The 11,143-nt window shown below is 42.5% G+C and overlaps 2 protein-coding genes across 2 annotated transcripts in view; both read right to left on the bottom strand.

The window, feature by feature from the left end:
- Nucleotides 1-1,137, bottom strand: part of LOC104521059 (solute carrier family 2, facilitated glucose transporter member 11) — a 10,658-nt gene extending 9,521 nt beyond the window's left edge. Inside the window, exon 1 of the mRNA XM_010162943.2 lies at nucleotides 1,103-1,137. Coding sequence (XP_010161245.2) covers nucleotides 1,103-1,108 — 6 coding nt within the window. The 5' untranslated portion in view covers nucleotides 1,109-1,137. The remainder of the gene's footprint in view (nucleotides 1-1,102) is intronic.
- Nucleotides 1,138-3,428: 2,291 nt separating this feature from the next.
- On the bottom strand, nucleotides 3,429-11,031 carry LOC104521060 (solute carrier family 2, facilitated glucose transporter member 11). Its single transcript, XM_010162945.1, has 11 exons — nucleotides 10,918-11,031; nucleotides 10,174-10,334; nucleotides 9,140-9,264; nucleotides 8,273-8,402; nucleotides 7,863-8,011; nucleotides 6,552-6,739; nucleotides 6,130-6,240; nucleotides 5,545-5,646; nucleotides 5,339-5,414; nucleotides 4,259-4,386; nucleotides 3,429-3,629 (listed from the first exon to the last, which is right to left on the bottom strand). Exons 1-11 carry the CDS (start codon nucleotides 11,029-11,031, stop codon nucleotides 3,429-3,431), a joined length of 1,485 nt encoding a protein of 494 aa, XP_010161247.1.
- Between the last annotated feature and the right edge of the window lie 112 nt (nucleotides 11,032-11,143).

Here is an 11,143-nt window from a genome sequence, read left to right as displayed (position 1 = left end):
GTTTCATAGTTTATTCACTTACAACTATACCTGATAGGAGGCTTAAGAATACCCCTACAGTGTAGTACTGTGATACATGCACACCCCATCCCTCCCACTCCCAACTGTCTCCATTACTGAGCATCATAGTGATATTCTGTCCAGCAATGATGGCATGATGCTGCACTTCTGTCTCTGGAACAGATCATATTCAAGAGCAATGCTGAACAACGACTGCCAAACATTTACAAGCTGATTTCTAATCAGAGAAATGCCATTGCTTGAATGGGCATCAAATTTATCCATCTTGCAACATCATTGGCATCAGCTCTGAATAAATTTGGTATTTGACACATTCATATCTTTAATGACAACAATCCTCTACTACTAGACATCCCTCCTATCCTTCATGCTACAAAAGATGCCTGACGTCAGCGTGAAACTTCCCATCAGCAAGAAAATTAGTAAGCCCTGTTCTAACTGCAAATTTTATATTGCACCTGCAGCAAATTTCTCAGTCTCATCCCCATTCTGTATGATAACATCACTGCTTGATTCTTCCTTTGCATCTCTTGGGTGACCTTTCCAGTCTAAGAGATTTTAAATTCAGCAAGATTTTTTTAACTTAATATTTATCCTAAAATTGCTTTTAAAAACATTTTTTGTTACTTTTTCTGGGTATCTGTTCCTGTACTTCCTTGACTAGAAAGGATTGTTTTCCATCCTTTGGTGTTTACATCTTTCAGATACTTTATTTGTAACTCTTTTATTGTGGAGGACTTTTTCAGTCTTCCAACCCTCCTCCATCTATAAAATCATGTAGCTTTTTTTTTTGTTGCTGTGCTCCGAACTCCCTTGGTTTGTCTTTCCCTGTTATGTATCAGACATTAAATATAAATAAGCTCTTAAATCCAGTTTTCTTTGCTTTTTCAAAATAATTCCTTGCAAGATATTTTATATCTTTCAGATATGACCTTATACTATTATTTTAACCACATCTATTTCAGATTTATTTTTCTTTCTGTACTTAATTTGTGCAACAGGTCTTTTAGAATAGCAGAAAGGAAAAAAATATCTACTGAAAAAATTCTATTTGGGGAAAAAAAGATAAACATATACCAACTTGCATTCAAAGGTAGTCATCTCCGCTTGCAGACTAGGTCTTTCCTGGTGCTTTCTTCAGTTACTTGGGAAAAAGTCACTCTATATATAGAGAAAGAGGAGCCTGAGCTAATATTTCAACGTGTCATTTCATGTTTTCTCAGTGTTTACACTCCCTTTGGTTTGTCATGAAGTCCTTGCTATTTGGTTTGTCATTATTGTGTTGGTTACTGATGAAACTGCAGATAATTTTGGCGAGCTGTGCGTTCACGCCAGGTCACTAGGGAAGAGAAGCTCCAGCAGCAGCTGCCAGGCAGTAAGAGCTGCAGGAGATGAGTAAAGGACAATAAAAAAGGCACTGATGGAAGCTAAAGTCCAGGGACTGGTGCAAACTGGAGTGGACTGGCTTGGACTCCCCAAGTCATGGGCTGGTAATCAGTTATCACATTTAAAGGAAAAATTCCTGACTGCTACCTTGAGCCTCAACACAGTGAAGCCTTCTAAAGCCTGACTAAGCCTGTGCATTTAACTCATGAATTATGGGTTGAGTTGACACTTTCAGAGTAATTGTCGTTGCCTGAAAGTTCAAGTCTGTGTCCCTATAATATACGGTAGATGATGGGAAAGTTGAATTTCAGTTTTAAAGCCTGACTGCAAAATAAATAAATTACATCTTTACTTTTATCTGTAGTTTCTCAAAAAGCCTCCTTATTTCTCAGTGTCTAATATGGTTCTGTCAAAAGGCTTTTACAAGTTATTAGAGAGGCTTAGGGGGGAGTTCCTTCTCCTGATGAGGGGCTGCACTTGGTGGTTCCCCAGGCTAGGAAGCTGCGTGTTTTTTGGTGTCTGGAAGAATCCCAACCCCCTCTGGGTTGGAAGTAAGAAGTGGCTTGTGCAGAGGAGCATGGTTTGAGGACAGTGGCAATTAGTATTTTTCTCTGGTGTGGATGGTTATTAATCAATTCAACGGTGCACACTGATTTGATTTGTAAACAATAATATGAACTACGAGTCTCTAAGGATCACTTTTCAAGACGTATTTTTGCCTAATACTTCACATGTTAAGAAAATTGACCTGAACAAATGTCATACATTTTTTTCAGATGAAGGTTTTTTAATTCCATAACAATTAACCAACTTGTTAAATGCTTCAATTAAAATGTAACCAATTAGACCAATTAAAATGTAACCACTGTTTGTCTTTGCTTAATCAGTCTAAAGACACCTGATTTCAGGCCATAGTCAGAAAAAAATGTCCATGTTCTTCCTTGCTGCAACCATCAGCAGGGCTGTGACTTTCATACAAAGACAAAAGAAAAGAGGTGGCTTGATTATGATTTTGAGAAGAAACTGGAAGAAACTTCACCAGTCAATTGTGGAAGGCAATAATAAATGTGGAGTGTTGCCCAGTTCTGTACCAGGTTAGCTAAAAAGAATCAGTATCACATCTGTGTCTTTTCCAATATGCTCTATGGAGACAACAAGAACATGCTGCAGAAAATGTTCTGCTGTGATCTAAACCTCCACTTCCAAAATCAGCTGCTGCCATAAGAGCCCCTCACCACACTCCAGCCTTAGCAGAGCACAGGTGTAAAACCCTACAAGAGGCACCAGCAGTGTCTGTGAGAGCAGTACAAACTGGACTAGAGAATTACTTGTGCTTTACAACATAAGACTGGAACACAACAAACAAGCCATGAAGAAAACCAGTCCAGAATAAATAGTCTGCAAAACAATGCCCACAAGTCAGTTGTATAATAAGCCACTTAGCAAGTACTAGAAGCTTTCTTCCTAATCCATCTGTCACGTGTTTTTATAGCTGAAAATAATTAACTGCTCACTATTGCTCAACAAGTAGGGGTCTATTTGAAATCACTTAATAACAGAAACAATGGGAGCACCAAGACAAGGTACTGAGAATTTCATCTGGTGTCTGAAATCAGAACTTAATTGTATTAATTTTTATGCTAGAGAGTCCAGATTCAGGGGCAAGGAAAGAAAGGCTTCTGAGATGGAAGTTACTGTTTGGGTGGAGGAGAAATATAGAGGAAATTAAGAAGAAATTTGCTAAAGCATTGCATGGTGATGTTTGATGATAAGACAATAAGGCATCATTCTGTCACTCTCTAATATAGATTCTAAAATATGTATGTGCTACTTTGCACTAAAAACTTAAAACAGTTTATTAAACTTCTGTTGGGATTTATCAGTTCAAGTATATCTTTTCCAGGTGCACCTAAGAACCTAAGAGGAATATATTGTCCCTAACCCTACTTCTGTCTTTGTGTCCCTGCAAGAGAACACAGCCACTGCTGAATTTCCCCCAGATACCATCCTCCTTTCTTCTGCTACAGCACGGTGGATTTGATCTCTTCAGGGCCTTTATAAAAACCAGCATGGGTCTGAGCTTTGAAGTTCCGTTTCTTGAACTCCTCCGAGATTTCCAGGAAGGACTTTCCCTTTGTCTCTGGAAGGAAAATCCCAACGTAGAGTGCAGTGCAGATACAGACCACAAGGAATGGGATGTAGCAGAAATGTCCTAGACTTTTCTGAGGAGGAGGAGGAAAAAAAAAGACAGTGTTGGTGACACTCTGTATGATGACAAATAGGCCACTAATCCCTGTTCCTGCATGGACCAACATCACCCGGGGAGTATTTCTGTGCACCCTGGTGAGAGCCTCACTTGCCTGGATGCAACAGCTCCCCGGCATAGTTTGGGAGATTTGACATAGTAAAAGGAGTATCTCAAAATGCCTTTTTCTGTCTTTCTATATATAACTGTACAGAATGGGGACCTACAGTAGGAAATAAGTCAGGATTGGATATTGTGGAGTTCTGTTTCCTTTCACTTCAGGAATCACCTTAGAGAATGGTGCCAGGGTCTGGCCAAGGGGAATTACATCACATCTCTAGTCCCAGCTGTTCTCAGCTGAGGACAGAGGAGGAATATCAGTCATCCATGCCCCAAATTAATCTGCTTTCAGTCTCACATCAGAAATCACCATAGGGAACATGGAGGAAGTTTGGTTTAGAGGAGTTCTGACCACTTTCCTCATAAAGATACTTTTCATGGCAGTGCTGTCTTGCTGTGTGTCTGCAGCTTGCGATATTCCAGGCCCTGTCTCTTTTCCTGGTCACTATCAGAGCTGCAGGTGATTGCTTTGCCTTGGGAACCCACCACAATGAACGGAAAGGCTGTTCCAACCAGAAACAGGTTGAACCAGAGCAGAGAGCCACAGATCATGTAAGCAGCTGGCCTGGACATTTGATCAAAAACTTCTGTGGGCAGAACTCCTGTTACACCAGCTGGAAATAGAAATGGCAAGAATGTTAGTAATACTGTTGATATTATATAAAAAACAAGAGACCACATACTAACAAGGAAACCCAACGTGAAGTATGTAAGAACAGTAAATTATTATTCAGCAAATTATTCAATAATGTCAGAAAAAGTAGTAATAGAGATCAACTGCAGTGGGGAAATTTTAGGTTAAATATTAAGGACTTCCTAATTATTCAAACTCCCTCATGTTAAAATGAACTGCTGGGAAAGGGTTTGTAATCCACATTATTCGCACCAGGACCCAACTGTGAGAATGGCTTATAATTAATTCAACTCTATGGCACTGTAGGGACTGGGACAAGAAATTACTGCCAACTCATGTGGCATGTGACACTGGCAGCTTGGTCCTTTTCTTACCTGCCTGCCTTCAAACTCATGTAAGTGAACATCTACTCACACACCACACAAACATTTGCACACACATAGCCTGTGTACTGCCCCCACAAGCACAGAAACTCATGGATTCTGCCAAGAAAATGCATGTTAGTAGGCTAAGAAATAGACATGGAAACTGTGCTTCCAGGTATCTGGAAGCAAATAATTAGATGACGTAGCTGTCAATCGCTAGGGTAAAGCATTAGAAATACTGGTCTACAGCCCTAAGGGTCTGGGCAGCGAATCAAAACCTTGTTGTCCATTTAAGACAAGAATCCCCTCCCAGTGCCATCACAAGTTGGCTGTAAGGAGAAATGACGCAGAGAACGGCACAGACTGTCCCTGCACAACACTGACTTACCAGGGGCGCGCAAGCCCCCGGGGAACAGCTGAAAACTGCTCCCGGAGATTGCCTCATTCCTTTGAGGGTCTGAGGGTCTGTGGCTAAAGAGGGTCTGAGAGTTTCCAGAAGCTGCTTGAACACATTTCCAAGCCCCTGCAGTACCCAAAAGTTTCAGTGAAAACACTGAGGGAACTGACCTGGTCCAATTCCAAAGCTCAGGATATAGGCGAAAATGCAGGCCATGCTGAGATAGGGCATCCAGCTAATCTGAGTCTACAGCCACAGAGACCAACGGAAAACCAGTGAGGGCACTTACACTTATTTGCCACCACTAAACACCCCAGTCATATAAAAGGCAAAGCCCAACTCTATTCCACTTAAATAATTAACTGAAGTTTGTTACCTGCTGGCTCAGAGCGACCATGAAGACAACGGCCCATCCTGCCATGAAGGTGTATCCCCCCAGGAGCAGTGGCCTCCGACCAGCATAGTCTATAATCAAGTTCTGCACAAAGTAAGACAGTGAAATAAAGCAAGTTCTTTAACTTCTATTTATATTTCCCACCTGTTCATTCTTCCCATTTCAATACCCCGTGCCTAGTTTGCTCTACAACTACTTTAAGGATGTTATCTGTTTCTCAGCAAAAAATAAAGTCAAAGGAAAGAGTCTGCTGGGGGGAGTCAGGCAAGAAGGGCGTTCAGGAGAGACAAGAACGTCCCAGCTGCAGCCTCAGCTCTGCACTCTCCATACTAACACGAAGCAAGAGAGTTAGACTGTGTAGAGATTTCAGACAGTGATGATGATGCAGTGTCTGACAAAAACACTTCTGCATTAACCTCTCTGGTCATGAGTGCAGAGAGACTGCCTGGCTGCTGTGCATAAAGGGCTTCCTCAGCAATGAAAAGCAATGTTCATCCAAAATTTGTGATTTGCAGCCTCCTCACAGTCAACAGTCTGCATGTCAGCAAAGTGCGTTAAGAGTCTCACACAAGTGACAGACGTGATCAGTTCACAGCTCCCCGTGCCGATGACAACGTACGGGATTTTGTCCTGAGGAATTCCAGCCTCTTGGAACACATAAGCTGCATAAAAATACATCTGGGGAGAGAAGGGAGGAGAAAGCAGTAAGAGAAAATGTCTGAAAATGCATCCCAGTGGTTTTCCTGAAGGACCACACAGAGAATGACCACTGTGCTGTCATACAGGTTGTTTTGACAGCACCCTTCTCAATCTTGCCATAAAACACAGGCACGCTTTGTGAACCAAGCATCTGAGGTTTGAAGTCTCCTCATGCAAAGCAGACCATTGTTAGTTCTTCTCCTGCAGCAGGCACGTTAAGCCCAAGAGCTTGCACCCATGCCTTGCGATACAGCGCTGGCGCCGATCGCTGTGGTTGCCAGGCTGCTTACCGAATCATTCCCGCAGAGCTGCATGGCGCTGCTCAGCACAACGATGCTCATCAGCTGCCACCTCAGAGCTGGATTTTGGAAGAGCTCCCAAGGGTTCTTCGCTCTCTGACCTTTAAGGGCAGCCTGTTCAGCCAGCATTTCTTCCAGCTCTGCACTCAGGTCACTGTTGCCTCTGAGTTTCTGCAGTGCTGCAAGGACAAGGGAACCTCTTTTCCCCTGAACTTGACCTTCGGTTTGCCTGCTCTGCAGGGTGAAGGATCAAGCAGCAAGTGACAGCTGCAGAAAGCTGTAGGACAGAGTCGGTGATCATAGTGTTACCTTCACAGAGGTGGACAGTTGTGGTGCAGCCACTTGAAGGATTTGGGGAAGAGGGAGTGCAAATCCCTCACCATTGTTTGACAAGAGAATATTTCCAACCAGTGCCATTTCAGCAGCCGTGCTTCTGACTCAGATCTCAAGTGACTTCTCTGGGAAATGCAGGCAGTTAAGATGTTCTTGGTACACAGCACAGTATTTCCTGCAAACTAATTCCAGCCGCTCTGTGTACAGGGATTTGTGTGCTACAAATCTAAGCAAATCCCTTAATATGAATTGGCTTCAGATTTGGTCATGAGCTCTTCAACCGGCATTTATTTCACTTCATAGTTACAAAACATATTTGCCATTGTGAACACAAGTCCCACCTTTTGAACCTACCAGTGCAACAAAAAAGTTTTACTAGGAAGGTGCCTTTCAAATACCTCAGTAGATCAAATATATTTAAGATTATAGAATGTTCTTTAGTTTAGGAGGAGGAAATGATCACATTTGGAAGTTGATATGACACTTCCTCCATAAATTGGTGTCACCATTCTCAAAACATTGAGGCCCAAGTCTGTGCACAAAAGCAGGATGCAAAAAAACATACATTCATCCACTTTCAGAATTACTGCGGTTGTTCATACAAATACATGCCCAACCCCCACCTGGGCGCTCTTTAAGGGTGCAGCAGCTAACGCAATTACAAACATTGATGGCACAACATATTTTGTACAGACCAAATATGATCCTCTGGTTTAGAAAAACATTATCCATGGGACTAGTGACATAGCCATGGTATTGGGCTTCAAAGCTTTTATGTTCATCTAAGGAGGCTAGCAGAGCCACCAAAGAGAATATTCGTGTTGGAAAGAAGTCAGCATTTCAATCTGCTTTGGACTGAACATGCTGAACTGTATGTTAAGAATATGCAGTCAACCTTCTCACTGTTCATCTGCCCAGTCAGTGGATCTCACATGTGCAGTGAGAGGCGAACAGTCACCCTGAACTCACCAGAGATGCAGGATTCTGTATCTCCACGGTCAATCAAGAGGTATCTGGGACTTTCAGGGAACCAAGGCAGAGATGTGAGCTGGATCAGGGCAGGTACCACATTACTAGCTAAAAGGAATGGCCAGCTCTCCTCCCCTCCTAGTAGCTCCCTAGAGAAAAAAACAAAAAAACAAACCCAAAAAACCAAAAACCAACGTAATTTGCACAGTACATTTAACAACCTGGCAAGAGCCCAGCATTCTCTGCTGCATGTGGGCACTGGAAAAGAAAGAAAAGAAACATAGAATCATAGAATAGTTTTAGTTGGAAAAGACCTTTAAGATCATCAAGTCCAGCTGTAGAGGGGTAGTAAAGGAAAAAAAATTAAAAAGATTTCATAAGTATAAACTGGGCTTCTTGCTCTACATTACCTGAGTCCAACAACCTGCCCCAGCACCAATCCCAGGGCTGTAAACGATGCAGAGGTCAAGGCCACAGCTCCTCTGAGCTTCTTTGGGGCACTTTCCGCCAGATACATGGGCTGAACGTTCATGCTGACACCTGGGCAAGGCAGACAAATGCTGACCCCAGCTTATAGACAGAGGGGATGAGGACAAATGCAGTCAGCCACCTCTCAAGGTTGCCAGCTGGACTGTTCTGTTGTAGGCCATGTGATGACTGACCTACCAATGCTTATTATTTACACAAGCCTTCAGTTTCACTCTCATTCATTGTATAAGCTACTAAACATACATTTCCATACTCCTAAGTAGTAGTGGATAATGAAACTGCAACTGCCAGGGCCTCAGTCCTATCATCTTTTCAGCACCAAATCCAAGGTTGTAAGTGATGCCTCCCTCTAGTCCCTCATTTTGGGGGTAGGATCATCTTTTAATTCACTTGTATCAATCATTATTTCCTTGGATGAACTTCTACAAAAGCTTTAATGCTGGTGCTCATGCTGGTGAGTGACTGATAACATTCTTACAAGCAGCTACGGTTTGATTTTTAGCTCGGTTTCTCCCAGGGCTCCCCTCCCTGTGTGCAGAGTGCACACAGATACTCACCTGTGTATTACACAAAAAAACCCCAAACTGCCTGTATATGCTTTTAAAAAAAGTCCTTAGAAGCAAAATACAAAATCTGTATATACAGCTTCCTCATTCATGTACATGTGTGTGGCCAGGCTAGAGGTTCCATTGCTTTAATGTCTTGGATCATTCCTATTTACATATCTTCTGTTTCTAATTGATACTTGTTCTCATGTTTGTCCTGTTGTGTTTCTCATGTTGCCGTACCTGCATTCACACCGGTAAAAAATCTGCCGAGCATGATCATTTCAAAGGATTTTGCTGTTCGGCTGAATCCTGACAAGACTGCAGCTATGATCACGAAGGCGTTGTTCAGCAGCAGGGACATCTTCCTTCAGAGAGAAAAGACACAGTTGTGAGCGCACGTGTGTCAGGTTTAGTTATCAGTTAGGACATTCTACATGGCAGATCCAACTTGCCGTGCCTGGAAGCTCAAGGTTGGCTGCTCAGTGTAACCAGAGAAGATCCTGGTTACCCAAAGCCCTGCATGAGGTGTCTGTCTGCAGATGGCAGATCAGAAGTTTTGGTGTCTTGTTATGGAAACAGGAATCAGCATTGACAGGTAATCTGCATGGCTGACACAATTAGGGTCATCTCCAACTACCAGCATGACCAGAGGGTGTCCCTGCAGTGCTGGCTTTAGAGACACTGAAGGCACCGTGAGATATCCTGAAGATAACTGGGGATAGAGCTGTGTATGAAAGATAGGTGAGGAGAAACAGATATTCTTCAGAGACTTAAGCACAAGGGGAAAAAACAACTGTGAAGATTTAACAAATATCTCCTGAAATATTTCAGTCAAAAATGTGGATACACAGCCTGTGAGACATGAGGACCTGGGGTGCAACACCTGCTCTTTGCAAGCACTCTCTGTTTTTCCAGTGTCATTCCTCCCAATTCCCACAGTTCACTTTGAAGAAAAATCCTTGGTCTGTCTGTCATGATTTCCTGTTTAAAAGGATGGCAGAAAACTGGGCACAAAAATTATGGTGATTATGTAGGTTATAGAACTGAGCTGAAATCCTTGTAGCACTTCAGCTGGGTCAGAATATGCTGAGACAATAACATGGGGAAAAGGAACTGTTCCTCATTGGGTTTTGAGACATGAAATACTGCCATATCAGGTGGTGATAAAAACCTATTTTAAGGTTTTTTGACTACAGTGGGTATTGTAGGGCTCACAATTCCTCTTGGACTAATGGAAGCTGCAAAGCTTAAATTAAAATCCAGCACCCTCTTACCTTCCCAACATGATGGCCATGGGACCAGCAACAACAGCCCCAGTAAGTCCTCCCAGAGGGTAGGCAGAGACAGTGAAAGACCAGAGCAGCAGTATCACGCTGCTCTCAAGGGGAACGCCCGTGCGCTCCAGCCAGGTTTCATTCATGAACGTCTGGATGTACTGAGAGAGAAGGACAGTGCTGTGTAACCATGGCATAGAGGTGAAGGACGCTGAGAAACGTTATTAATATTATTAATTAATATATCTGTTATTAATATATCTGTTTATTCTACGTTCATGCTGACAAACCTTTGGTTTAAAATGGCCTCTAGTTCTTAGATGTGTTTTTAACAGATGGTGAAGAGTGTAAAACTGCGGCTGTTGAAAAGTTGTACTGGGTTTGTATCTGTTTGTAGCTGTCGTGGATGATTTAAACATGTATTTCATGGGTCCAACTTGGAATTTAAGGGCAAAAGTCAATTTCAAAGCATGCAGGTTGGAAAATTGTAGAATTAGATTTGCTAAAGCAGTTGAAACCAGGCTTTTGAATAATTCTTGTGACACTAGCTCATGCTCAAGGGTGGCTCTTGACAGCAAAGTCCTGTACCTCAGATGTGATCCCTCTGTAGAGGGATCCTTCCCTTCTCACCCTCAGTATTATCAGACTGCAGATTTTCAGGGACAGGCCACTGTTTATAGCCAGACTGGGGACACTAAGGAAGTGTTTGTCTTGGGAGGGGGCTCTCAGACGAGCAGTACTTACTGAAGTTGGAGCATTGATGATGGAGATGTTGTAACCATATTGGAAAGTGCCTCCAATCCCAGCGGCACATATTGTCAGGATCAGGATTTTCCTCTGAAGCTGAAGAAGATGCATTAGAAAATGGATGGCTTCCTTGCACAGAATGAAATGGCTCAGCAGACATTTGGTCCATTCACACTTTGAGTGGTGTGGAGTGAAGATTAATATAATATAATATAATATAATA

Source organism: Antrostomus carolinensis, unplaced genomic scaffold (genome assembly GCF_000700745.2).
Source record: "Antrostomus carolinensis isolate BGI_N321 unplaced genomic scaffold, ASM70074v2 scaffold51292, whole genome shotgun sequence".
In the NCBI taxonomy this organism is placed as follows: domain Eukaryota; kingdom Metazoa; phylum Chordata; class Aves; order Caprimulgiformes; family Caprimulgidae; genus Antrostomus; species Antrostomus carolinensis.
The sequence above is the reverse complement of the archived record's forward strand: the minus strand, read 5'-3'. Positions and strand labels throughout refer to the sequence as shown.